At 40.7% G+C, this 25,843-nt stretch overlaps 1 protein-coding gene across 4 annotated transcripts in view; it reads right to left on the bottom strand.

The window, feature by feature from the left end:
• Positions 1 to 2,001: 2,001 nt before the first annotated feature.
• plagl2 (pleiomorphic adenoma gene-like 2) overlaps positions 2,002 to 25,843 on the bottom strand; it is a 55,529-nt gene continuing 31,687 nt past the window's right edge. The window contains exons 2-5 of one of the 4 annotated variants that reach the window (XM_086026419.1): positions 12,218 to 12,344; positions 10,501 to 10,932; positions 8,008 to 9,504; positions 2,002 to 7,579 (exon numbers count right to left, since the gene is read on the bottom strand). In XM_086026419.1, coding sequence (XP_085882545.1) covers positions 8,037 to 9,504; positions 10,501 to 10,811 — 1,779 coding nt within the window. In that variant the 5' untranslated portion in view covers positions 10,812 to 10,932; positions 12,218 to 12,344 and the 3' untranslated portion in view covers positions 2,002 to 7,579; positions 8,008 to 8,036. Of the gene's footprint in view, positions 9,505 to 10,500; positions 10,963 to 12,217; positions 12,345 to 14,323; positions 14,463 to 25,843 lie in introns of those variants that run through there. The other 3 variants (XM_086026436.1, XM_086026426.1, XM_086026412.1) reach the window with 3 other exon arrangements.

Raw genomic sequence — 25,843 nt, 5'->3', positions numbered from 1 at the left:
CAACATTCAACATTTTCACCATTGTACTGAAAACATTTTCAACATTCAACATTTTCTTTGATATTTGAGTTCATACAATTCAGACTTCAACCAAAATGTTGAACCACCGTCATGTGTGCACAATGCATCAAAAGGGTTAATAAGACTGGAGTGTTTTATTTATTGGTAATACCATTTGGTCTTTTTTCTCTTTTTGTAAAAATGGATGGATGCGTAGATGACTATAATAATAATATCCATCCATCCATCATTATCCAAAATAGATGAAAAAACAGTATACTGTATCACAAAGTCAGCATTAGTTTTTTATGAAGAGATCCCGCACAACAACAAGCATAAAAAAGTAATATCAAACACTAATTACTCCATTATTATTTTGACATTTTATTTGAACCCATCCATCCATTATACAAACCGCTTATAAGCCTATTTAAATGTATGCATCAAAATCCCGCCTGGATTTGTTTTGTTCCTTTTGAAAATCTCCCAGAAGGAATTGCTTTTGCCTCTCTTACCTGGATAAATTCAGCTTTCAATATCTGGCAGTTGTTCAACATTACTGTATATGTATTATTGTGTTGTAAGAGTTGAAAGAGAAGAAAACACAAAATCATAATTAGACTTTAAAGTTTTTAGTGAAGAATAAAGTATTATTTCACATATCCAAATCAACTCACTTCAATTTTAATGTAATTAACGTAACATAACATATTTACAAAAAACAAAACAAAATTGTGGCTCTTGGGGTTTTTATTTATTGTATTTTTTTTTTTTAATGGACTGTTTCATGCTTGTATGTCAAGTCAATTTTTAAAAAATGAAAAATTTTTAGCCTTTGTGAAATTTTCTAAAACAGTCTCTTTCCAGCTGCAGGAACAGGCCCACATCGCACTCCTCACACTGCCACGGTGTAATCCTTCTGCACAGAGTGCAGTTTTGGTGCCCTCGTGTGGCTTTCTGTCATTTCCCCAGGATGCCAAGGGTACAGTATAGTGGTCATGGGCAGGCGGCTTCTTTGTCTTGCATGCCACTGTAACTCCCAGCAGTTGGGCACACAGCTCCTCTTGGAAGGCTCGGCGGGTAATAGGCCTCTCCTGCAGCTGGCTGGCATGCTCCTTATGTATAATGAAGCTGTTTGTCACAGCTATGTCCACAAAAAGCTGGAAAAAGTGTTGCCATGACATCAAAGGAGAGCCCCTTTCGATGCGAACTTGTTCTTGCCAGGGTACAGCCTTAAGGTCAATGATGTAGCCGTTATTAGTAAGAATGAACTTGAGACGCCACTGGATTGGCTTAGCTTTCATGTATTGTTTGATGCCAACTCTTGCCGTCGTGGCAACCATCCTATCCACCAAGATGTGCTGCACTGGATGATGGATGGCCATGCAGCGGATCCTCTGAGAGATGTGTCTTGTTTCTGTTTATCAGTCCGTTAAAGTGCCTGGACTATTGCACCACCAAGTGCTAGAAAAAGATAATACACTAATATAAGACTATAACTATTATATCACTATATACACACGAACACACAGGCACGCACACGCATAAAATGATGCTCATCGATTGTAGGTCTTTTATCTGGTTTCGTCCAACTTTAAGAACAATGTTTTCAAATCAAAACCTATAAGCACAAGAATAAAAGTGGCTGTTTCACTAGTGTCTTAAAATGAGTATGCAAAAACAACCTTTTTTCGGAAGCATTGGTTTCCTTTTATTCTATAATATATTATGTGTATGAAAAGTTGTATAAGGAACACATTCAGACTATGTGACCATACTGTTTATTTGGGGTTTTTTTTGGGTCACCTAAAACTAAATTGCCTATGTATAAAATATTTATAAATACATGTAGTGTTTTGCTACATAGAATGCAGCTGACATTTTTTTCCACTGTTTATTGAAGATTGAAAGTCCACTCACCTCTTGAATGGTGTATTTCATGTCCAGTGTGGTTGGGGATGGAGGAGCAAAGAATCCAAACGAAAAAGGGTGCAAAGAAGGTATGAATGCCCTGGTTTGTATTTTTAATCATGTCAACATAACACATTACAACTCAAAAGTCATACAATGTACTGTACAATAAGTCAATAGTTTTGTTGTTGTGATCATGTCTTTGGATCAACCAATATACAACTCTGTCACTTTTACATTGCAGCAACTGATTGCATGTGAGATATGTTACACAAAAAGCAAGACTTATTGCCTATTGATATTTCTTCCTTTCTCCCAAGCACACCATTGAAATAGTAATCTGTGTAGCTGTATGACATCCTGTAAGCAAATACACCTGTGTTCACCTTTTTTTTTGTTCCAGAGGTGGCTGTCATTGCAAGTTATACAAATAAAACGATCTATGCAAACAAACAAAACAAGAGGCTGGAATGCACAACTTTAACATTGAACTAAAAATATAGAAAACTACATTTGGATGTTGTCTATCAGACAGTACCCAGTTTCTTAGTTGAAAGCAAAGAGAAGGGACAGAAAGCGTGAATTTAAAAAAAACAGCCAAAAAAAGTTTTTTTTTTTTTGCATACACCTGCTAGTAAAGAGGAAGTGTGAGGATAAGTGCATCCCTAGCAGGTGCAGCTTGAGGTCATGGAGCCAAACGTGAAGTCAAAGAACACAACAGCATCAGTGAAATGTAAGAGCCATGTCAGAGTATCGCTGTAAGTCAGGCATTAATAAAGACCATGCAAAACAGTACTTGGAGCGATTCCATTCAGTGTGACAGTGGAGCATGTATGTTCATGTTATTCTGGGCATGGTTTTCATTCTTGCCACATAGTGAGCCATGCCCCCAAATTAGATTAGCCAATATGGTTTCTTGATTTCCGATTAAGTAACTTCTACCGCATAAAGTTTTAAGTTTACTCTATTCAATCCTCAATAAACTGTTATACGGTGATTCCCTTTTTTTTTTTTTTTTTTTAAATATCCACTACCCTTCGTAAGTTAAGTGCTATAGATCAGTGTTTTTCAAACTGTGTGCCGTGATATTGTCAGGTGTGCCATGGGAAATTATCTAATTTGTGTGCCTGTGCGGTCTAGCGCCTGGCAGCGTAATCATGTCTTTACTCCATTGTAGTACTCTTCCATACCAGCAAGTGCCAGCAGCATCAGCAGGTAACCAATTGTCTTTGTTTAGAGACAAGCGAATTAGTGACGCATGTTTACCCAAACAGGTCCATGTTTCACACTGAGTATCAATATGAAACATTACAAAATGTTCTTTGTGTTTATTTAATTCCTATTCAAGACGTTATAATATAACGTCTTCAAGACGTTATAATATAACGTCATTCTTCAATGTTAAAAAAAAATGCTTATATAAACAATATTGACACTAATCTTGTTAAAATAAGCTTTTTTTTTTCTTTCACAATTTCAGCTGCTGGTGTGCCGCAGGATTTTTTCAAAGAAATAAATGACTCAAAAAAGTTTGAAAAACACTGCTATAGATGACAGATGAATAGTGAATTGCTGAAGTGGCAATGTCCAATCCAAATTCTGTGGCACAACAGCACTACTGTACTCTAACATCCGATATGATATAACGAGCTTTAAGTGCTTTTTTAAAATTCCTTTTTTTCAAATGTGTTTCTTAGCCCTTCCGAGTAAAAACTATGCTGTTGTGTTCTTATAGCACTTGCCTTTTGAATTAGATTGGGTACATTAATGATAGAAGGCTTATTTGTATAGTCAGGGGCGAGCGGGAGGGGGACGCAGGTAAAGGGGCTTTCATGCATTAAAGGTTATTAGTGAAAAGTCTATCAAAAATACTGTAACTCTTTCTTTTTTTAGAAGAGAAATACACAAATGCTGATAAAAGTCTACACATTAAGCTAATGGCACATACATAAACAGGTTCAATACAAAATTTAAAAACCATATGAACATATAAGCTGAAACTTTAAAAGGAAAAAAAATACTCTTATTTTCAAAAAGGTTGAAAGTGCTAGAACTCAGATTAGCTCACAGAAACCCAGGGAGGACAAACTTAATACATGCCAAAAGCTTTTCATTTCTTTCTTTATTTTTTTTAATGTAGAAGGTGTTTTGAGTTTTTTTTTAATCTTTAGGAATATTTGTTACAAAACTAGAACATATTCAATTTGATTGCTACAACATTTGGCTTAAGCCAAGAGGGTTTTTCTTAGAAACAACCTTTTATTTGAATCATACTACAGCTCAATTTAGAATCTTGCTTTATTTCTTTTTCGCTCAAGACATCTTGTCTTAAATACTCAAAAAGGTGCTGTCAGCTAATTCATTTAGGATTAATAAATCACGTTATGACTCATTTACAAGAGCCAGTTTGAAAATAAGTACGTTGCAGGGGTAAAAAAGCTTGGAAAAAAAAACAATTCAAATTTATTCAGAAGTTGATCAATGAAGTCATTGAGGCATGAACTGGTGACAACTGTGGGACGATTATTATGTGTTGAGCAGCTGCTAGCAGCCAGGTGCTTTCATCTCCTACAGTAAAAATGTTGGACAGCATGTAGCATCTCATGACAAGCGATTGTGCAAAAGTGTAGTTTCTTCTCCCCAGGTTTTGGTAAGAAAAAATAAAAATGAGGTGATGTGTTGTGTCTTTTCTCTCGAGGTCCTTTGTACAAACAGACAATAATAACACTATCAACAAAACAAGACAAATAAATGACTCAAAAGAAAAAAAAAAAAAAAAAAAAAAAGCAATACCCCGCCATTGTTTTAGACCCTTTTTCTTTGACTCTACTAAGCAGCCGAGAGAGAGGGTGGATGGGTTGTGGGGGGCTGAGGTTTGAGGGGCTGATGTACACTTTGTCAGTTCGGGTTGGTTGTGCATCTTTCTGTCCATTTTGCAACAACAACAACAACAACAACAACAACAACAAAAACAAAAAAACAAAACAAACAAACAAACAAAACGAGAAATAATCTAGTGGTCTACAGTTGTCCGCAACCGTAGCTACAAGCAGCAATATGTATTTAACTTTTTATGTGCTATGTTTTTTTTTGTTTTTGTTTTTTTTAATTCCTCAACGGCTCAACATCCTGAAGTGGGCGTGGCCTTCTCATAGATTATCGCATGAGCTTGGCCACAGCTTTAAATGAGAGTACATATAGTGGATAAAGGAATTTTTGTGAGTTTATCAATATATGAAACAAAAAAAAATCATTGTAGACACCCTAAAACGGAAACCTAATGGGAAAAACTTTTGCTTTAATGACGGATTGATAGGAGCCTATCAGCTTGGTACATCTTCACCACTCTTTCTTGCAGAGGCGCACATCAGATTGTGAGGGCGTCACCCCACATTGGTTTTAGGTCTGGGCTTTTTTTTCTTCTGGAGAAACCATTCCTTTGTTGATTTTGATTTAAGCTTTAGCTTGTTGTCATTGTGAAAGATAAAATCCCTCTATCGTTTTGATACCAGATCCCCTACCACTCTCCCGCCAAAAAGCATTCATGTCCGGCTACATTTTTTTTTTTTTTTTACGTTAGTGCTCGCAAAATGTGGGAAAATTGGTTATAGTCTAATGACACTTTTGCAAAAAGTATTCTAACTCTCAAACAGCAGTAGAAGAGTATGCTCACAGGTCCAAATCGAAGTCAATTTTGACTGGAGATTGGTCGGATATTGCTTAGTCAAAGATGTGTCATGCTGAAAGACCCCTATCCAAAAAGACTGTCATTAAAGCAAAAGGTGATAAACAAATAGTTTTCCCCTCTCCTAACATATTTATTCCTTCAACATTACAAGCACATTTCTTTACTTTCAGTTGTATTCTTTTTTTGATGAGTTATCATGGTGTTAAAAGTAGAAGCCAAGTAAAACAATTTCTTTACAATATGTTCTATGCGCCCCGACTAGTGTAAACATGGCTTTCTGATTAATTTTGTGTTTATGGAATATGAATTAGGAAAATCCAACCGCTTTTATCCATTTCAGGGGGCGGCCATTTTGGCACTTGCTGTCTACTGAAAAGGACATCCCAGTTGCTCAGGGCTCAGGTAAGGACCAATGACAATAAGTGAAAAAATGGCCATCCCCTGAGTTGGATAAAAACGGTGGATTTTTCTGCTTAACACATGTTCCACAAACGCAATATTAATCAGAATACTGTAGACTAGTGGGGCTGCATAGAGCATAATACTGTAACGAAATAGTTTGACTTGACTTTCCCTTTAAACCACACTTTCTATATCCACTATATGTGACCTTTTGAGGCGTAGAGTTAACTTTGGGCTCAGGTTCCTATAGGCTGGCGGTGAACAGGATTGAAAGTATCTTAGCTTCATTAACGAGCCGTTCGGGAAAACACTTCCGTCATCCGGACAATGACCTATGATTATGCGTAGTAGGTCATCCATGTCAGCATTCCTACCGACACATTCTAGCTAGCTCAAATCCTAAGTGATGATTACGTAAGCCAGTAACAGCCTGCTATAAATATCGTAGCATCCACAGTTCTGATTCCGCTTTGCTAACTCAAGTACATGTGAAGGTAATGACTGGATATGACAGAAAGCTTAAGGGAAAAAGCTAATACTTCATCCATTGTTTGATTTAAAAAAAAAAAAAAAAAAAAGCAAGATACACACGAATGTAAACCTGCCAGACATCCAAAAAGAAGAACATCATCACTTTAACTACCTAAAATACACATTTAATGAGATAAAAGTATTTCTGATAATCATTTATGAGATATTTCGTACACTGCAACAACATTCTTTAACATATGTTTCCTCATCTATCACTGTAACTCTTTTTGTTTTAAGCATTCACATATGTCAGGGATCCTCATGACATCTTTACGGAAGAGAAGGCTGAACCTAAAGAGGCCGACACTATGCGACGTGACCTCCTGAGAAATTAGGCAGAAAGCAAAGGGATCTAAGTGATAGACTGAAAACAAATACCATGTCGTCCAGCAACAGACTAGACATGCCGCTGTACTAAAAAGGATCTTTTGCCAATCAAAGCGTCATATTTTGGAATTTGTGTTAAGAGGTTATAGCATATCTTTTGATAACATTCAGTGTTGAACAGAAATATGCCAAAGCTTTTACAAGGAGAAATATCCGTTTTTTTCTTCCCATACAAATTCCTACTAAATTCTCACAAAAACAGGCTCTTTTTATGGGCAAATTAAGAATTCTCCCTTTAGGGTGACTCTGTCTAAGAACCTAAGTGGATTGTGGGTGTTACAACCTCCAAAGTATATTCACAAGGGAGGAAAGGAGGCAGATTCCTAAAGATGAAGTGCCTTCTGCTAAAATAAAAAAGTGCTTCTCTTGAGGAAAAGTTTTTAAAAAACCAGCATCGTTTTTAAACCAACACTTTTCACATTTCTTTCTCTTATTTCCCCTTTACAACGCCACATGCTTGCTTTTTCTGATTCCCATTCAAACTTAACGGTAACGGACGCCAAGCAACAAAAGGGCCGTCCGTCAAATTTCTAATATGCGAAAAGAGCACTTTTTTTCCAGAAGGACCCCATTTGTGCTATCAAATGGGAGAACGTTTGAGGTAAATGGTGGACTTGAGCTCTTCTTTTCCCTCTCAACATGAGACGTTCTACCATGGTGCTGAGAAAAGAAAAATTAAGTAAAACAAAAATATCCACTTCAAACTATATTTTTTTCTGGGTCACAACAATAAAGATCGTCACTAAACTTTGATATATGTGTTCTATTGCTTTAGAAAGTAAGCAGTACCATGCCTTTTGGCCTACTGATTCTGCCTGCTACACAACTAAATAGGGGGATGCAAATATAAGGGGACATAAATGGCAATGGGAAGAAAAAAAAATAAGCATTAATACATAATTAAAACTAGAAAAAAAGGGGAAAAATCCCAAATAAAAGCTGCTTCGTTTTCTTTTTCACCCCATTTTTCCCAGAGAGGGCTTTTTAATTTCCTTTTAGGGATTAATTAAAAACTTTTGTGTGCTTTCATTTAAGGCAGCTGAGTGTTCTTTCTTTTCTTTAAAAAAAACATTTCAAAATCTACTCACTGTATGTTTAAATCTAGCTTTGAAAACTCTCACTGAAAGGCCTGGTGGAAGCGAGGCAGTGTGGTGGTACTAAGGCTGGAGCTGAATACTGGTGGAAGAGGGTGCAGGGGTCCAAGTCCTAGACCCCCGCTGGAGCTCTGATGCTCCTGAGGTTGTGGTTGCAAAGAGGTAAGAGGCGCCATGGCGGCTGCTGCGGCAACTGCTGCGGCGTGGGGCTCGGCAGCATGCAGAGATGAGGAGGAGGAGGAAGACGAGGAGGTGGCAGACGACGTGTAGCCCATCACCAGTCCTCCTGTGCTCATGGGGGCGCTGTAGGGAGGAAGGTTGAGCGGGAGGAAGCCCAGCAAGTGGGAGAAGTCCATGTTAGCAGCAGACAGAGACTCGGCGATCACCGCGGGGCTCTTGGACAGCAGGGGATCCCCGCAAAGATCTTCCGCCAGGCCAGCAGGAGGCTCCAGTCCGTCCTTGGGGGGTGAAACAGCAGCATGAGGCTCCGCGGAGGGAAGCGGGCCTGGCAAGCCACTCTGCAGATCCATGAGGAAGCTCTCCATCTCCACCTTCAAGGGTTTGTCCAGCAGGTATGAGGTAGATCCCAGCTGGTATTTGGGGGCTTGCTGGGAATGGTGCTGCTGCTGGGGGACCGAGGGCTGGTGGTGGGGCGGGGGCGCCGGAGGGGAATGGTGGTGATGGTGGTGGTGGTGATGATGATGGTGGTGATGGGAGTGTGGGTGCAGGGATCCAGCGGACTCCATGTGGCAGCCCATGCCCACGGATAGGGGCGTGGACATCAGGGCCGGGTGAGGGTGGCTCACGCCGGAGTTTGACATGGCCTGCAGGTGGTGGGGGTTGTACACGCCCATGGGAAAAGTGGCCCCGCTTGGGAAGGGCTTGCCCATCATGGGGTCCTTATTAGGGGCCACGCTGCACATCATGGGGCTGAGCTCCTCTTTCACGGCGCAAGGGGGCGACCCTGAGGCGAGGAGGCCCAGCATATCCGGAGGCTCGGTCTTGATCTTCAACAGCTCCTGCGAGTGGCTCTTCTTCACGTGACGCGTCAGGTGGTCCTTCCTGCCGAAGCGCTGGGCGCAGTACTGGCACAGGAAGTCCTTTCGGCCAGTGTGCACCACCATGTGTCGCCGCACGTCCTTCCGCGTGTAGAAACGGCGATCGCAGTGGTCGCACGGGTGTTTCTTCTCCTTGGCCCCGCCGGAAGATTTCCCCGAGTGGCTCTTGAGGTGCTCCAGGAGGACGGGCGTGCTCTCGTACCTCTGCATGCAAACTTTACAGGTGAGGTCCCCCGCTGTGGCTGAGTGCATGGCCACGTGGCGCTTGTAGCCCAGCTTGGTGTTGTAGGGCTTGCCGCACTCCTCGCACTTGAAGGCCTCCTTGTTGGGGTCATGGGTCTGCAGGTGGTTCTTCAGGTGGTCCTTACGGTGGAACATTTTCTCACAGAACGAGCACTGGTGGGTCTTCTGTGGGGAGTGTGTGGCCATATGCCTGCAGAGGACCACATTTGATTAGCAGGTCAGAAGAGATTGCATCTACTATGTTCGTACTGAATACGACATTGGACCTCATTCACTAATAAATTCGTAGAAATGTTTAATTTTTAGTAAAATGTCCTGCTCTTTTATCCGTCTATACTACTTCTTCTATTTCCAGCCGGCCCACATGGTCCTAGTCCGACCCTTGTCGGCGACAACCAATCGGTGTCGAGAATGTAATTTTCACGTCGCACGCAGGTGCCGCACAAGCCACCAAATAAAGAACATAATATTAAATGAGAACAACAGACACACACACACGCACAGCATGGTGATCGGTGAAATAAAAATAAAATGGGGCGCATCATTGCATCTATCGCTTTTCTCATGAATATTTAATATACAAATAATGTAAAATTTGCTCTGATTGGGTCACTGGTCTCCTTAATTTGATATGTAAAGCAGCTTTCCTCTGATTGGTAGCTGCCGATTTGTGGGTGTATTGTGACAACCACGACTTTTCATTGTGCTATCCGCGTTGAAATTCAGCAGGCAGTTGGCGGAATTGCGGCCAGCCCATGGTGCACTCTGGGGTGGCCAGGGAAACAGGAAGGCCCAGTTACACTGGAAGATTTTTTTTCTTTCAAAAGCAAGAGGCACACTGCATTGAAAATTCAGATTTTCAAACATAAACAGTCACTTGTCAGGGCATGTACCGGTAGTTGACGTTAAAGTCAATTCGAGACTTATGAATACCAGGTCAAAGTCAAGTTGAGTCTTTCAATTAGTTTTAGCCAAGTTAAGTGACAAATCTTAAATTGGCGACTCAAGTCTGACTCCAGTCAAGTCATGTGACTCAAAGTCAAGTTGAGTCTTTCATAAGCTCTAGCCAAGTTAGTGACAAGTCTTGAATTGCCGACTCGAGTCCGACTCCAGTCAAGTCATGGGACTCGTCGAGCCATCTATATCGTGACCTTGACCTATCGAGCATTTGATAAAGGCTGAGTACCTGAAGAGTTTGTATTTGGAGCTGAAGGCCTTGGGGCAGTGTGGCTGTGAGCAGTGGAAAGGTTTCTCTCCTGTGTGACTCAAGGCGTGGAGCCGGAGCTTCTCCTGAGAGGCGAACAGAGCCCCGCACGCCAAACACTCGTTCCCTCTTCCCACCTCTTCTTCCTCTTCTTCTCTCTCTTTCCCTCTTTCTCGCTCTGTGTGTGGCAGCGGGCCGGCGCTCCCAAACAACTTGACGGCGGTCCGTCGTCCCTCTTCCTCCGGCGTCAGTGCGGTAATACGGTGTGAGGCATTGGCGGCAGCAGCTGCCATGGCAGCCCTAGAGAGCCGCTGCCATGAAAATCCACTTGGGGCTCACCTGCCTCGCCGGCTCAATGTCGGAAGTTGGAGGGCCGACAGGCGGGTGGGTGGCGAAGTGGCGGGTCAGTAGAAGCTAGAGTGAAACATCGAGATGAGCGAAAATCTGAAGTGGAACACAAGGACAGACGCTAGTATTCATCCTGACTACTGTCAAGGTGCCCTTGAGTAAGGAAGGCACTGACAGTGGGTCTTATACTGCCCTCTACTACAACATGATTAGGTCATATAATTTGGGATTTGGAATGATATGCAGGGGCAAACATAGTACCACAATAATACAATTTTGGATGAGTTGGGTTTTGTGAAAACATGTACGAAATTAGTTCTTCCACTTCATGGTTTCATGTTCAGAAGTTTAGTGCCGTCCTTGAGCAATATTTTTTTTATGCAAGAGAGCCCTTTGCACTGGGGAAAAAAAATACAGTATGCGGTTATTTTGTTGTTTGCTTCAAATCCTTTGATGTTAGTTTAGAATAGTGGATCTTTTATACATGCATTGTATTTTGAATTATAAAAAAAAGAACTATATTTAGAGCACATATTTTTCATGTAAGCACATATTTCATCCATATTTAAAACAGCATTTTTTCATACATCTGGTTAGAAAGTGCTTGGGCCTATGTAGCCCCATAGTAGCACTGATGAGAAATTGTGACCTCCTCCCTCATTTAAATTGCCAATCCCTGGCCCTGACTTCAGGAGCTGGAGCCAGCTGGAGCCCTTTGAAGTGTTCTCATTTGTATTTGTTTGTTTGAGTGTTTTTCCAGTTCAATAAATAGCTGAAAAGTGCATCGGCAACTATACCTCTCCTCTCCCACATGCAAGGGCATCACATAAGTTACATTATGTCGAGGTACCACTAAAGATGTCTCCTTCCATCCCATAGGAAAAAAATCTCAGGTTACCTGTAATCATGTCAGTTTATAGATGCTATTGTTCACACATTCAGTAGGCTCTAAATAGTTAACTGCTAACCCCATTTGTATTCCATTCTGAATAAACAACAGCACCCATAGCAAGGCATAAAAAACTCTCTCAGATTAATTAAAAAGTGTGGAGACTTTTGTTGTAAATGATTTCTCTGAGCAGCCCTAAAGATGATTGTATGTTAATAGAACAGTGATTAGTGTCCAAGTAATATAATTACAAGTAAAAGTTTCATCCATTTAATGGCCAAAAAATGCTGCTGTGCCCCTTTCAGCATCTTGATATTAGGATATTTCTGGGTACTATTATGGTACAAAACAAGCTCGCTGTACATTTTGATGTCAATCTTTTGTGCCTCGGACAAATTCTGCTGCCACTCTAACTACGACTGAACATACAATAATTGGTCAAATCCAAAGTATCCTACTTACTATTGCTCGTGTCCGCCTTTATTCCCTTGACATGTGTTGTACTTTTCTTCCTCTTATGTCTCCTCCTCACCCAGTTCCAACAGCCACGCTTGGCGGTAAGTGCCAAATACTCTTCTGCATCTTGACTCTGGGAGGAAAAAAAATACAGATTTGACAGATTTCTGTAATGCGTTTAATGTTTTATGTAAAGCACTTTGAATTCCAACATTGTGACTGTTGCATGTAGCTAAAGGGGGCTACCATTAGGAACAGTTCTGAGTATAATGCAGTGCAGGTCTGTGAGTCTTTTCTTGCTCAAGAGCACCTCGACAGAAGTCAAGAAAAATATCCAAATTTGGAAACTTTCCAAGGAAATTAATGAGAATTTATGGGGCTAAACCAAGATTTTACAAAAATGAATTTATATGTCAGACTTAAAAACAACAACAAAAGAGCAAATATCTAAAAAACCTGGTGTGCAAGAAAAAAAGTACCGGTAGGCATTTTTTAAATCAAAAATCAAAAATACATTGAGGAATCAGGAATCAGCCACGGCCGGTCGACTGGTTAGCACGTCCGCCTCACAGTTCAGAGGTCGTGGGTTTGATCCCCGCTCCGGCCTCCCTGTGTGGAGTTTGCATGTTCTCCCCGTGCCTGCGTGGGTTTTCTCCGGGTTCTCCGGTTTCCTCCCACATTACAAAAACATGCATGGTAAGTTGATTGGGCTCTCTAAATTGCCCCTAGGTGTGATTGTGAGTGAGGATGTTTGTCTCTGTGTGCCCTGCGATTGGCTGGCAACCAATTCAGGGTGTATTAAATTTCAAGTTTTCTTGCTTATAGACTAGTTGCAAATAAAATTTGAGACTTGTCAGCGGGCAAATTAGTCGAAATTCCTATCCCTAGTCAGAATAACAAATGAAGTGAAATGTTCATGTTTTTCAATTGTATTATTTTTTTATGAATGTCTGCTTATGACAAAACAAAGTGCTTATAATAATGAAACTTACTGGAGACATTCCAAAAATATACTGGAAATTTTGCATATCTTTCCTCCTCTAGTCAGGATGAAGTCACGCATTCTTCCAATAACTAGTTGCCATTTGACTGCAGCGGAACTTGGACTGTGATTCTCCGGTTCAAAAGCTGCAACTAGTTTACAGACTGAGCTATTTCCGCTCACTAGAGGGCGCTGAATGACAAGTGTAAGATTACCAAAAGTGTTTTTATTGCCACGGCACTACATTACAGGAGGCAAAGACCAAACATAACATCATTTGGTTCTGTAGATTGTGTGTGTGTGTGGGGGGGGGGGGGGCAGCATGGGAGTGCGTGTGCATGTGTGTACGTGTGTTCTTGTCATGAAAGTGGGTGAGGACAGATCCAGATCCAGGAACACTTAAGAAAACACACACGCGGCCTGCAGGATGACAAAGACACCCTGAAATTCAACACAAAATGGATGCACACTTTGAGGTCAAAGAAAAACAACAACTCGCCTCAAAGTGTAGCAGTCCATCCTTAACCCCATTACCCCTCAGCCATTATACATTCCTTTATGCATGCAACCCAGCTGACCTCTGTGCCCTCTGCTACCAACTAACACGGCAGTTAAGTCCAAGGTTGAGCGGAAACAACAACGACAGGGCCACGTGACTCCAGAGCGCGTACTTGGAGCCGTGTAAACACATGTGTTGAACAACACACACACACACACACACACACTCTCGCCCACTTTCTGTGTAAGAGGTCACCAAGTTGAGAATGACAGCTAATATGGTGGAATTTGCTGCAAGTGTTTTGACAGATGCTTCGGATGTTTACGTGTACACAAACACGTCTATATTTCTCTGTGAGCATCAAATTTTGGTGGACACAATACATAACACGCACACATAAACACTTACATGTACTGTATATGGATACACAAAAAAACGTGTCTTAAAAGCTCTGTGAGGACCACATTAGATCAACTTCTTTGAGTGTGTCACCACTCCCATGTTGACTACTATGGTGTATAGTGCATACTTGTACACACAACACACACACATGTATATGGTGTACTACTTATATACGCTGGTTAACAAACTGGTTACATACATACAATAAATACAGAGATGGGTACTTTACCCTATTTTATCCTCCATCCGCAACCTGGGCCCCCATGCGTCATTGTCCCTCCGTCTTTATTCCTAAAAATAATCATCCTCAGACCCCGTCTGTCTTCGTCCTTTTAAGTTAAGCTGTAAAATCCACCCGTTTTTGTCTATTACAGGGGGCGGCCATTTTACCACGTGCTGTCGACTGAAAATGACATCACAGTTGCTGAGGGCTCAGATGGCGTCCAATCATGGCTCAGCTTCAGTAAACAGGTGAGCTTTGATTGTTCGTTACCTGAGCACTGAGTGATGTCATGCCTCAGTCGACAGCAAGTGACAAAATGGGCGCCCGCTGAGATGGCAAAAAATGGGTGGATTTTTCAGCTCAACTCATATTTCACAAACTTAATATTAATAATCAGAATGTCTTGTTTAAACTAGTGAAGGCACATAGAACATATTTTTGTAAAGACTCTCCCTTTAAGATTGACTGGTCAAATAAAAGCATACAATTCCATAAGAAACGTATTGCATGTCTTTGCGATATCAATATCGTGATATTGATATTTTTTCGATATATTGTGCAGCCCTATACAATATATTAACCTCTGGGCACCGCTGTACACACAACATAAACCACACACACATACATTAACTACTGTGCGATAAAAAAATAAAATTTAAAAAAGTAATAAAAGTTGATGTAATTTTGTGGGGTTCAAATGTTATGTCACATACTGTAGGTCACGTGTGTGCTCTCCTGTGTATGTGCGTGTGTTTATAGTGGTGGATAAGAGGACCTGACAGCTGTAGCATTGTGCAGTGGTCATCACCCAGCAGGGGGGCTGCAGGGGGGTGACACCCATCCCATTGACCACCCTCAGGGAGCCCAGCTCCATTGTTGCAGCCTACCCACGTCGCACATTCCTGGCCTGAACCATGCCGTGTCGTACCGCCACACAACAGCGACATACAACACACGTAGCCGGCTTGTGCAGCATCATACGCACGCACACACACACGCACACACGTAGGAACACCCCCACACACACACTCAAACATGGAAAAAGCACATGCATGGACGCACACGATGCACAAACACACTCACACACATATACAGTCTACCACCGTACTAGGTGTAATAGTAAGTAAAACAACTTGGAATAATATTATAAAATTATTGTAATATAAAATTCCAATTTCGAACGTTGGCAGCATACTGTTATGATAACATTGGGCTGTAACGTGTCTTTATTTGTTTGTGTAAGGGTCACAACATTGAACAAATGTTTTCACCTCAGAGATTCAAGGTGAAAAACATATACATACTTGCCCATCCCATATTGAATTAGACCCGACTTGTTTCCTGATACAATAAACACAATAATCTGAATTTAGATCACCAACAGATAGTACACCATAGATATTGTCTGACATTATTGTCATTATACCTGTAAGTTCCATGCATCGTTCACAGGGAAATGAAGGCAAAAGATGATACAATGAGGTGCAAAAGTATCCTTTAGCCAAATCTATTCAATAATGTTTAATGAAAACCGGTTTGGGATATTCATATTATGTAATACTGCTTGGCAACAGAAATGAAAAACATTGCAAAAAGTAGGAATTCTAGGAGACATTGAAATGTAATTGTAATTGAAATTCTGGTGCCGCACTTTAACCCATAGCAAAACAAAAAATAAAATACTTCATTCTCTCAATTCCAAAAACAAAAAAGGGGACCGATAAAATATTTACAAATACAGTACACCCCTCCCCATCGCGGGTTCTGGTTTCGCGGTCCTGCTATTTTACACCTTTTTGGGGGGTCCAGTTTAAACTGAATATTGTTCTTTATTTTGGGCAGTAATTCCACTTTAGGTTACAAGGAGGCGGCACAGTATCGTGCATAACACTGTAAATTTGAAAGAAGAAGAGAAAACAGGAATTGTTAGCCTCATATTTTGATCCTCTTCAATCCTGCTTTTAACATCTACAGAAAGCAATCGCTTCAAGTTCTTTTTATAATGTACATCTTTGGGTATGATTATTGAGATGATAAGTTAGATTCTTGCACTCTCTCAATATATCAAATGTTTTCTAATGTGTTTGTACAATTTGTGAGTGTGTTTAACAACCTTCAAATATAAATTCCATAAATGCTATAAACAAGGACTATTTAAATAGGGTATTGATTCGCTGTGGCGATCCCTGAGGGGAAAAGACGAAAGGATAACAACAACATTTCTATATCACGGATTTCACTTATTAAGTGGGTGGTCTGGAACTGACTAATCTCCGTGATGAGGTGGGGTTTACTGTATATCACTAGAACAGGATTGGGCAACTAGTGGTCCGGCGCAGAGCACACTCAGAATGGCCCTTGATTATTATTATTATTTTTTTAAAAAGCTAACCGTTTCTGAGCCATTATAAAATGTAATACCAGTGTTAACCACAGAATATCATACATTGCTCACCAGCGCCTCCTACATGGACGGTCTCAAAAGTACACATACAGCAAAGATTTTCTTTTTCCACATCATTGACAGTTGGTTGGAAGTGCATGAGGAGTTAGTCAATTTGTGTCTTCCCAAAACATAGATGTATTCAACGCTTAGTGGTACAAAGGCGTATGGTGGATTAATTGGAAGACCGGCTGTTGTGATGGACTCGCCTTAACGAGGGGACGCATCTAGGACCAGCTCGACTGCCCTACACTGCACTGTGTTCTCACAAGTGAGTGAACCATCTTATCAATTTGGAATTTGAATGACATGCAGTACAAAAATATGGGAGGATAATATTAAAATCTATTAGTGACTTGATTTCAGTGAAAACAATCATAATATTGAGTTATTGCACTTCATTCACTTCACTTCATGTTGGTTTGCTGTTCAGCAGTTTTGCACTTCCTTTGAATTTGAAATTTTTGGAAACGAGAGCCAGCTCTTGTTTGAAAATTCCCATTTGCATGGGTTAGGAAGTGTGCGTTCCTATGCGGCCCCCCATTAGGGCTGATGAAAAATTGTGCCCCCCCTCAATGTTTAAGTTGCCCATCCTTGCACTAGAATCTTGACGCTGCTTGAATTCTAAAATAAAGTAAGCTTGGTTGAAGTTAACTTTATTATTGCTATACTTTTATAAATGTTGCCATCTTGGCATTGTGTTGGCATTGCAGTAACAGTAGCGTCGAAGCACAGGCAGTTTAAGAGCTTCTGCAAAACAACACAACTGCGACCATTCCCATCGTCTAACCGCACAAGCCTCACTGCACTCATCACAAAGCTGGACCAGGAACTTTGCTTCCAAAATGGCCTCGATGCCCACGTACGTACGTTTGCTGGAAGCGCCGCTCACTTCCCCTAATCAGGAAGGCTGAAAGCTGCATTGAACCGCCACTTTCCGCCTGGGTGTCTTTGGTTTCTGTCCTGGATGAAAGAGCTTCCACATTCCTTTCCAGCAGGGTCAGAGGTCATCCTCTGCACTGCACCGCCTGCCCGCCTGCCACAGCTCCCGCATGCTGAGTGACTGCTATTAACCCCTCTGATGCCGACCCTAGCCATATGCATGTGAGAAGAGGAGGGAAATGTTCGTCAGAGGCTTTGTAATGTCGAGAGAAATGTTCGTCAGAGGCTTTGTAATGTCGATGACGCCAACAAACGTAGCAGACGACGCCTGGTTGACGCGGGCAAAGCGACATTAGCCAAAGAGTGGCGGCTCAGTGAGGCAACGGCCGCTGCTTGACTAAAGTTTATGCATAGCCTAAATATAGAGGCTGAGTTCACCATGTGGAGTTTAGGTGACAACAGCCGCCACTCTTATGAGGAGGGGCTAGTCAGGCAAGAGGGGTGGCGGAGAGGTTGGTGGAGTAGCAGAAAGCACGAGGGGGTGGGGGCTGTGTAGTTCTCTGAGGAGGTGAACGTGCTGCACATACATGCAACTTAAGCACAGTTATTCAATTCTACATAATGTCACTGTCCAATCAAATGAGCATAGTTCCAAATTGTGTGAGTTTCGCCAATGACAATCATTGTTTCTACATCACACGATCAAAGGGCAAATTTCACAACATTTAACTAATTTAATTTATTTTTGTTGTTGTTTAATTTCATTTGTTGTTGAAAAAGCTATTCTTCAAATGATCCGTATTCGTTATCAGGCTTCTACATGGGAGTTGGTGACCCCTGACGTAAAGACATTAGGGATGTCACGATATCCAAATAGCACGATACGAATATGAACCTCACGATACGATAATCAGCACGGTATTGTGGGAAGGTTGACGAAATATAAACGCTAACGATATTGTAAAAAAAAAAAAACGCTCATGTTAAAAAAAAAAAACATCACAATATTCTATTTTTGTACATAATAACAGCATTCACAAAGAAATAGGCTTGGCTAGTAGGGTTGGGCACCGCGAATCGGGCATCGAGTGGAACCGGATCGATCACTCCGGTTCTCCCGGAACCATTCAGATTTTAGAATGTCGGTGCGAAGTTTTGATTCCTAGTTAGCCGCGCGGAAGAGCTATGAACGAAGTACGACCGATTTAAAAAAAAAAAAAAAGTGTGCGCAGGCTCCTGCCGCCAAAGCTGCGTTGCAGTAGCACGGTAGCTCACCCCCACTCGAGCTGCCGTGGTCCTCTCGGACAGCCCTCCGCTCGCTTCGTACCGGCCGGCAAGCGCGGGCCGCGGCGCCGACAACTCTGGCCGTCCGCCCGGCCCTTCCCACGGATCTCCACAGCAGCCGTTGCGGTGGCAGCAGTCGCCCTTCGCGGGGTCGGTGATCCTGCCCGGGACGGCCAGGCTGGCTCTTTCGGCCGACGCCTAGCCATGGAACTGACGCGATGCAGATTATGACCCAAAGGTCAGAATCGGCTAAGTACGTCTAATGGCAACATTGAGCCAACAAGTTCAAAACACAAATGCAAATATCCAGCTAATATTTAGCTTATAGCATACGCAGCGGCAGCATATACATAAACACTGCACATACATATACATATGTTTACGTAGACTACTTGGATTAGATAGACTTTCCTTGCTTGCCCATAAAATGAAGCGTTATGTTTGTCATATATATTTTTTTCTAAAGCAAGACAAGGTTAGCCAATCAATTGGTGTTCAGTAGCATGTTTTCAGGAACAGCTGCATTATTTTGTATTGTCTTGAACTTCTCAAAAATAAAGCTCTTGTGAAAAATAATACTAAATAATAATAATAATAATAATAATAATAATAATAATAATAATACAAAAAATGTATCAAAGTTAATGAAATTGAAGAACAGAGAAGTTCAAGTGATTTGTCCAAAAATAACTCCTTTTTTGTTTCATTAAGAATTGGAATCGAGAATCATTAGGAACCGGAATCGAATCAAAGAACTGGAGTCGGAACCGGAATCGTCCAAATTCAAACGATGCCCAACCCTATTGGTCAGTCATGGGCTCCTATTGGCGATTAGCATGGGTCTTAAACATAAGTGACATCAAATTAAACTGCACTAATAAACTAACCACAAGAGGGGGGTGGAACTGCACAAATGGAAAACAACTTGGGCTTTTTAACAAATTTCCTGCTATCAATATCATGACATGACGACCATTTGATTGTGGCAACTTTAAAATCGCGATATCACGATATTGTCGATATTGTGACATCCCTAAAAGCCATATTTCGGGGGACATAGAAGCAAATAAAAATCACTTATTAAAAATACAAGTCAGCATTGGGCGGCACGGTGGTTGACTGGTTAGCACGTCCGCCTCACAGTTCAGAGGTCGTGGGTTCGATCCCAGCTCCGGCCTCCCTGTGTGGGGTTTGCATGTTCTCCCCGTGCCTGTGTGGGTTTTCTCTGGGTACTCCGGTTTCCTCCCACATTACAAAAACATGCATGGTAAGTTGATTGGACTCTCTACATTGCCCCTGGGTGTGATTGTGAGTGCGGATGTTTGTCTCTGTGTGCCCTGCGATTGGCTGGCAACCAATTCAGGGTGTCCCCCGCCTACTGCCCGAAGACAGCTGGGATAGGCTCCAGCACGCCCCGCGACCCTTGTGAGGATAAGCCGTATCGATAATGGATGGATGGATGGACAACTCAGCATTATGCTAAATGTAGTTGTAATTAGTGAGCATTTTAAACCCATTCATATACTAAAAAACAGTATTTAGAAGACACTTTCGACTGTTGGCGCACCCGTGTATAGTGTTTTTTTAAAGGTTTTTCTTTTTATGATGGGACATTGCCAGCTACTGGCTTGGTATACATTTTAGATGGTTTTGGGGCATTTTTTGCTGCAGCACCAATGTTTGTATGCAATTTTTACAAAAATCATAAAAAGGTATCCTTTATGAGTTAGGATGAAATTCAGAAATATCCAGTGTACACGTGGACTAAAAGGGCGTAGTGTGGAGCTGAAGCATGCAAACAACAGTGGAAATGGAGGAAACTTGGAAAAGCATAAAAAGGAGGGAAAACAGGAGTTGTGTGCAGCGGTGGAGTCAAGGGTCTTTGCAGCAGTCAAATAAGTCTAGTGTGACAGGCGAGAGGTCAAGCTTTAGTGAACCCATTGAAAAGGAGCAGCCACCTAGGAGGGGGAAGGAGGTCCGCCATTGGCAGTGATCCTTTGACCTACAGGAAGGCTGTCTCTTTACAACTGCACATTGCACTGCACATACATAAGAACACAAGAATACAAATGTATATTTGCAATGTATTTTGCCCTTTCATCCACAAGAAAACTGCAATTTTGGTCAATCATTCCAAAAGAAGGAGCAGCCACAACAAAGTTTGTTAAGAGAAAAACTGAATGCGCTCAGTCCTGCCGCATGTGTTGTGCCTTCTCAAACTTAAAGTTAGTTTTACTATTACCAGATGTAACATATTTTTATACGACAACTTATAATGTTAAAAAATGGATGGGTGTCCATTTTCACAGGGTTTAACTGTTTTAGTTTGTTATAATTGTATGACAATTATTGTTACTTAAAACATTGACTATACAGTTAAATGTTTTATCATGGCAACCGTTTCACCCTGTAATAGATCATTTCCAATGGGAAAATGTGTTTCAAAATTCATCCATTCCACTTTAACTTGAAAATGTCATCAATATGCTACAAATTTGACAAGTTTGTTAGTTTTGTTGGAAATCCTGCTTAATTCTCATTTGGATTTTAGAGACAGAGGCTGCTGCCTCTTAAGAAGGGAAATTGTATTAAGGGGTAAACTATTCAGATTTACCGTAATTAATACTAAGTGGTTTCATTACTAAAGAGCAACATGTACATAATAATTACAATGAATTTTCAAAAGACTGTTGCTAGTAGTAAACCCTATGGCAATATGACTATTTTGATCATTGTTGAACGCAGTGAGTAGTGTTGTTAAAGCTAGGAAGTCAGCAGTGCACAGAGGACTCTGTATTCAAGCCAATAATGTAGCCCCCTCCCCTCCTCAGCCAGGTTTCACTTCCTCTCCCGCTTACATCCTCTGACCCCGGGTGGCGCTCTGCACATGGTGGGGTGGCGGCCAAGAGGAAGAGTGTGCGGTTGTTCCCTGCCAAACTCTTAATAGCCTTCCTACCGGTCGGCATGGGATGTGGCCACTAAAAAACGTTCTGGCTTAAGTTAGTCCACCATGTTGTGGTCTGACTGAGAGGGGGTGTGGCAAACTGTCACAGTGGGACACTTCCGCCACCCGCTTCCTGACGTCAGCCCGCTGCTGTGACCCAAAATGACCTTCAACTGACGTTGTTTTTACACTGATGACAATACTTTACTCAACTTTAAGGTGATTTAACCTATTATGTCAACAGTCCACTGCTTGTCCAGGAACATATAAATAAGTTACAGCTTTTTCTTGCGAATGTTTGGCAAAAAAAAAAAAAAACTGAGCCAGACATATTTTTAGCTTTCTATAGTATATAGTTTATCAAACAAACCTTTTAAAACAACCAGAAAACCAGTTAACACCTTGCAAAATACAATGTAATACGTTATACTGGCTTTATTGCCTTTTACTAAAATAGACACTGAAATATGTGCTAAAAAAAAAAAAACTAAACTAACTTTACTTAACTAAACTTTACTTAAAATAAAACATTAAAATTTAGGTCATTTTATCGACTTTTGTCGAAACTTCTGACTTAAAAAAAATGATGCAAATGTTGTGGTATGATCATCAACCTGTCTGCATTTCAATAATATAAAGGTTATGAAGTAAAAAGTAAAATTAGTTTGATTACAAATAATAATAATAATACAAAGACAATGGTACAATTCAGTAAGTGGATATAAAATGTCTCCACCCCCTTGTTCAAATCCCGGGCTTTGTGAAACACCTAGATAAATAATGTAATAACTTTTTCCACCATTACTGCTACCTTAAATAATGTTCTGGTAGGCTTTTCGTGACATTTTTGTTGTCATATCTTAAAGCACTAGTCATTGTGCAGAGAGAGTTTCCATAGCATTGGAAGGGTGTCATTGTTAAAAACAATCAGTCAGGAGAAGAGTACGAAAGAATTTCAAAGGCAATAAATATAGCAAGGAACACAATAAAGATAGTCATGAACCAGTGGAGAAAATTTGGCACAACGATGACATCACCAAGAAACTCCAAAATTGATTACAAGATGAGAAAATGAAAACAATGTCAGGGTGACTGCCAAGAGGCTGACAGCAACATTGAAGAGGCTGCAGGCATTTCTAGCAGGTACAGGCTGTTTAGTACATGCGACAACAGTCTCCCGTCTTCGTCATACGTCTGGGCAGGCTTGGCAAGATGGAAGCCTAATCTGACAAAGAAGAAAACAAACTTGGACTCTCCAACAAATAATATGAGGGAAAATGTGTGATGATCTAATGAAACCATGGTCGACTTTTTGGACCATAATTCCAAAAGGCATGTTTGGTGCAAACAAAGTTCCTTTGTTATTCACAATTCTTAACAGTTAGCAGTTTGTATGATCTACTGTATATTTTTTTAAGTCAGAAGTAACGGACAAAATTAACCATGTGAACAAGAAATCGTATGAACTAAATGTTGACACATGGGAAGTATGATTTGTGTGTATCTGTTGTATGTCTATGCGTATATGTGCGTGTGTGTGCATGCGTGTGTGTGCGCATGTGCATGTGTGTGTAGGGGGAATTCTGGGGGAAGCCCTGCCAGGGAGTCCCGGCTATGACACAGCCGGAGATGTGGGCACAGTGCCAGCGGGCGTCACGCCAGTCGCACGACCCTCCTGCACCACCGCCCCCAACCCCTTCTTGTCATGTGAAGAGCAAAAAGTGCAAACAAGCACGCTTTCACCGCTGCTGCCCTCCTTACTGGCCCTTTAATATTTAAATCACACGCAGTGTGGAGTCCAAAATTAAAGTCACCTTTCCTCAACTTGTAACCTATCGGTAAAAATACAGTGCACTCCAACTGCTATGATTTTTGCTTGACTTACAATTTCTCCTTCAGCAACAATACTATATGAATTCAATGTCAATGCAAGTCAACATAATTCAGTATAAAACTGAATTCTGTCAAACACAGTCAGGCAGATGAACATTATTTTTCCTGGCACGACACATGTTGCAAGGCATACAAGAACGGTAACAAACCAACTTATTTTTAGCGACATTTGAGAAAACATTGTTTTTCTATGTTACGGAAAGTAAATGTAAAATGTGAAAAAAGTCATTTTGAGTTTCAATTTCAATTTCAATTTCAATGTCCATTTTTCTGGTTATAACAGTTATGTCCTTATCAATTCAGATCAGAGATCCAATTCTCTCCCATTCGGATGTTGATCCTCAAGAAATGCTTGTGTAACTACTTTATTAAGATTTTCCACAACAGCAGAATCGCCACACATATGGCTCAGCTTTTAGTATAGAATTGGATACACACTCCTCATAGTGATTGGTTAGGTTGGCAGTCACAAACATAACATTTTAAGGAATTTAAAACCACATCACAGTAAACAGTACACTTTTTAGCCCTTTTTTTGTGCAACTAGCAGTGTTACAATCATGAACTACAGACATTTTTGGTCAGATTCCGGCAAAACATACAGCTAACAAATCTATAATCCTATGACAAATCCAGCTAGTCCTACAACCAAACAAACAATTCCTTTTACAATGTTTGAGAAATGTAGTCAGGTTTGTTAGGTGACTTATGTTGCTTTAGGCGACTTTTACCATTGTAATTACAATAACAGCCAGGTTGAAGTTAAACATCCGCTACCACAACTGGCAACATTCATGTACATAAGTCAGTCAAAAATCTGACAGAAAACTTCTAAAACAAAAAAAAAAATGTATGAGAATAATGAGGATTAGTAATTTTACTCCATATAACAAAAATGGAGTTGTATGAATCTCGAAAAGAGGTCTTCATAAGTGTTTGGACTTAGATAATTTTTGCAACGGGCGTGAATAACAGCATGTAGGATTCCATGTTCCAAATTTTTACCTCATATGTTACACGGTAAGGTAAAATGACATCATCTGAAATAGGAATAACTGACTAACTACATGTCCGACGCAAACCAAATTGCATAATATTCAGGTTATCATCAAAAAATATTATTTATCAAAATAAGTAACATTTAAAGCGGAAGTCAACCCAAACACATTTTTTAAATAACATGTTCGATGCAGGTCCACTAGTTGAAACACAACATTCTGATAAATACTGTGTTTGTGGAATATGAGTTAAGCAACAAAATCCACACGTTTCTAGTCATCTCTGAGGGTGGCCATTTTTGTCACTTGTGTCGACTGAAAATGACATCACACACCCTCAGGGATCAGATAACGACCAATCATAGCTCAGCTTCAGAAAACAGGTGAGCCGCGATTGGTCGTTATCTGAGCCCTGAGGGTCTGTGATGTCATTTTCAGTCTATAGAAGTGACAAAATGGCCGCCCCCAGAGAGGGTTAAAAACTGGTGGATTTTGCTGCTTAACTCCTATTTCATATTAATCATATTTCCTTCTTTCAACTAATAGGCCTGCATAGAACATATTCTTGAAAATAATATGTTTGGTTTGACTTCCCTTTAAGCAGATATAGATTTTATAACGGATTTTACAAAAGCCTCATACCTTTTCCTTTTGCATTCCATGTAATTTTTTGAGCCATATCCACATTCCAGTGGGAGATTTTTATTGCAAATCCTCCAAAATGCCATTTGCATACTCGTTTGACTGCTTTCAAGCAAATTAAAACTAACAAAATGCATTTCCTTGCTAGTGAACACCATTCTTCACCATAAAAAAGAACAAGTTAAACATTGAATGTAGTAAACTTAAGTTTTACATTAAAAAGAGTTAGTTTTTACGTGATTCGTTAAAATGTAAGATAATTCAAACCTAGTCTATTGGACTACAAAATTATGAAAAGAAAATGGGGAAGAGCCAGTAGTTTGAATGATACTGTACTGCCTGATCACCTGTGTAAAAACAGAGTGCTGATTGCTGTGTGGATGTGTGGCATGTTGCGTCGAGCCACTGCAACGGACTTTTGTTTTGCCGAGCTGCTGCTG

Source organism: Filicampus tigris, chromosome 1, assembly GCF_054856515.1.
Source record: "Filicampus tigris isolate MCC_2025a chromosome 1, RoL_Ftig_1.0, whole genome shotgun sequence".
Lineage (NCBI taxonomy): Eukaryota > Metazoa > Chordata > Actinopteri > Syngnathiformes > Syngnathidae > Filicampus > Filicampus tigris.
This window is presented reverse-complemented; position numbering and strand designations above follow the sequence as displayed.